This window comes from Loa loa (assembly GCF_000183805.2).
Source record: "Loa loa unplaced genomic scaffold supercont3.567, whole genome shotgun sequence".
NCBI lineage: Eukaryota > Metazoa > Nematoda > Chromadorea > Rhabditida > Onchocercidae > Loa > Loa loa.
This window is the reverse complement of record NW_018108747.1, coordinates 6,028-8,896: the sequence shown is the minus strand read 5'-3', so window position 1 is coordinate 8,896 and position 2,869 is coordinate 6,028. Positions and strand designations below refer to the sequence as shown.

At 27.0% G+C, this 2,869-nt stretch overlaps 1 protein-coding gene across 1 annotated transcript; it reads right to left on the bottom strand.

Annotated features, from left to right (window-relative positions):
* Positions 1-2,119: 2,119 nt before the first annotated feature.
* LOAG_18830 (hypothetical protein) lies at positions 2,120-2,587 on the bottom strand (the record flags this gene model as incomplete). Its single annotated transcript, XM_020451493.1, has 1 exon — positions 2,120-2,587. One exon carries the CDS (start codon positions 2,585-2,587, stop codon positions 2,120-2,122), a length of 468 nt encoding a protein of 155 aa, XP_020304715.1.
* Between the last annotated feature and the right edge of the window lie 282 nt (positions 2,588-2,869).

The window sequence follows — 2,869 nt, the reverse complement described above, 5'->3', positions numbered from 1 at the left end:
TTATTATTATTATTATTATTATTATTATTATTATTATTATTATTATTGTTATTATTATTATTATTATTATTATTATTATTATTATTATTATTGTTATTATTATTATTATTATTATTATTATTATTGTTATTATTATTATTATTATCATTATTATTATCATTATTATTATCATTATTATTACTATTATTATTATTATTACTGCTAATTATTATTACTAATTACTATTGCTATTATTATTTACCATTATTATTACTATCATTATTATTGTTGTTGTTATTGTTATTCTTATTCTTATTATTTTGAATCAAAACGTTGAGCAATGCACAATAGTAATTGTTTAGACAAATTTTAGTGGCAGCAATTATATTATCACAAATGGATGTGACAAAAGCGCTGACGACCTTCTTATCAATTCTAAGCAATTGAAACATGTCAAATTTAAATGCAATTTTGATGTGATCCTAAATTTCCGGGATTGATAATGCATTAATTGCATATATCAAGAAGTCTTTTTCACCAAACTACTATTACATGTTACTCTTTATACTGTTATTACAGATTTCATCATAAATTTTAGAATTAATTTTAGAGTTCAATAATTGAAATTTGATTTTTTTTTTCACATATACATATTGAGCGATTTTTTGCAAAATTTTAGTTACCAAATTTACCAGCAGTATTTTAATATAAATCACAGACCTTCTGTTTCGTTCTCGAATTGTTAATGTTATACTCGAATGGCTTAATAATATGCAAGCATGCGATTATATAGCGATATCGTAAATCCTTAATTTTCGACGATTTAATTGAAATTATTGTACAAGCCAAAACAATGAATGGTATAATCATTGCTTGAATAATTATGAAGTTAAAATAGCAATAATAAATTTTAACGACAATAATATAGTGTAACTGGGCTAATACATTATATGCTAATGATATTAAGATAAAACAAAAAGCTTCTATTTTTCAATTTTATCAGAATTGCATTAAAATTATTGGATTTAACTAAGCATAAGTCAAGTAAGAAGGGAAAGATGATGATTGTTTATTTTATCAATTTTTATTTAATTTTTAAGTTATTATATCATACTAATTATATATTACTGTTATACTGTATTTTCTAATACTTTTACTGAAATGAATTTCTGGACACAAAAACGAAAAATATGCTTATTGTATTATATTTAGTGATAATTTTTACTGAAACGAATTTTTCTGTTATCGCAAGAGGATATGTGAGTGATAATACATTCCTTTTCTCTCATATTTTTTTACTGCAATAAATTTAAATTTCCTTGATATTAAAATTTTTATGAATTGTTTAACAAATATAGAAATGCCTTAGAAAATATTCATCTTATATTTTTGGCATGGTAAAGCAATAATATGTAACCTTAACGGATATATATTCTTTTCATGATTTAATTCATCTAATTTATTACTTAGATATTATAAAATTACTTCATGTGACACATTAGCATTTCGTGCAACTGTTTGAATTCCATCATCAATCGATTGTATCAGCTGTAACCATTTCCCATCCATGCAACCAATTTCCATGATATTAAACAGAAACAATCAATCAATTGTATCGATACCTTTTACAGCAATGAATGGAAATTCAAGAAAAAATCACACCATTTTATATAGTTAAAACATTAATAAATGATAAAGTAAATGCAAATTTAGAGAAATTTTTTCATAAAAATTTGAATGTCAAAAACAAAATTCAGCTAATTATAATTCAGAATAGATAATAGTCAATACATATATTTGGCTAGTTCTTCCCAATCGATGATCTTAGCAGTTTGTGAGCATTAAAATTTGAATCATGAGGATTATTAGAAATTATGCTTTTTTTTAGTGTTAAAATATCACTCCAAGTTTACTAATATGTTAAAAGTTTTCATCCAAATAGAATAATATTTTTCAAACCTAGTGATCTGTACTACAATAAAAAAGATTAAATAATTTGATTAAATTATTCATATTATCATTATGACTATCTTATTTTACAACAATTTTTCTATCATATTCAACATAACACACTTTTTGGTTTGACATGGCAACAAAATGTGTCATAACAGGAATCAAAGGAAATATCACTATCAAATCTTCAGCTATCTTCTCCTGGTGATTTGCGATCATTATCCATATCTCGATCAAGTGTTGTAAAGTCGTAATCGTCGAGAATCTCGACGTCGGAATCGTCGAGGATATTAATATCGTTGATGTTAATGCAGTCCAAGATGTTAAAGTTTTTTGAGAAATAGTCATCACTTGAGTGGTCTTGTTGATCTACTGAACTTTGACCAGCAATGTGATCGTTTCGTGCGTCTGCGAGGATGTTATCATCGCCGATGTTAATATCTTCGACGTCAACAACAACATCGTCGGGGATGTCAAGATCGTCGAAGATGCTACCATCGCAATCGTCGAAGCCATTCAACTTTCTTAAAGGATACTCATCACTTGATCGATCTTGTTGACCTACTGAACTTTGACCGGCAATGTGAAGGTTTCGAGTGTCAGCCGAAGTGTGTCCTAACTGTGGATTTCCTTCCGCTGGGCCTAGAATGGACATTTTTTGGATATCACTTCATCGAGTGAAGCAAAGTGATCAATTTGTTCCACATCACAATCACTGATATTTCATAACATACTTTAACCTAAATTCATTTCAGGTAGATAAAAATGCTAATAACTGTGCTGAATTTGTAAAACCGAGAAGCTCTACTGGAATATTTCTTGTGTCTTCTGAGTGATCGCTTACGGTTTGGAGGAACTCCACACTTTTCACATTTTAATTTAGGTTGATGTACTTCCTTGTGGGAAGAAAATAATGATGAATGATTACGGAATTTCT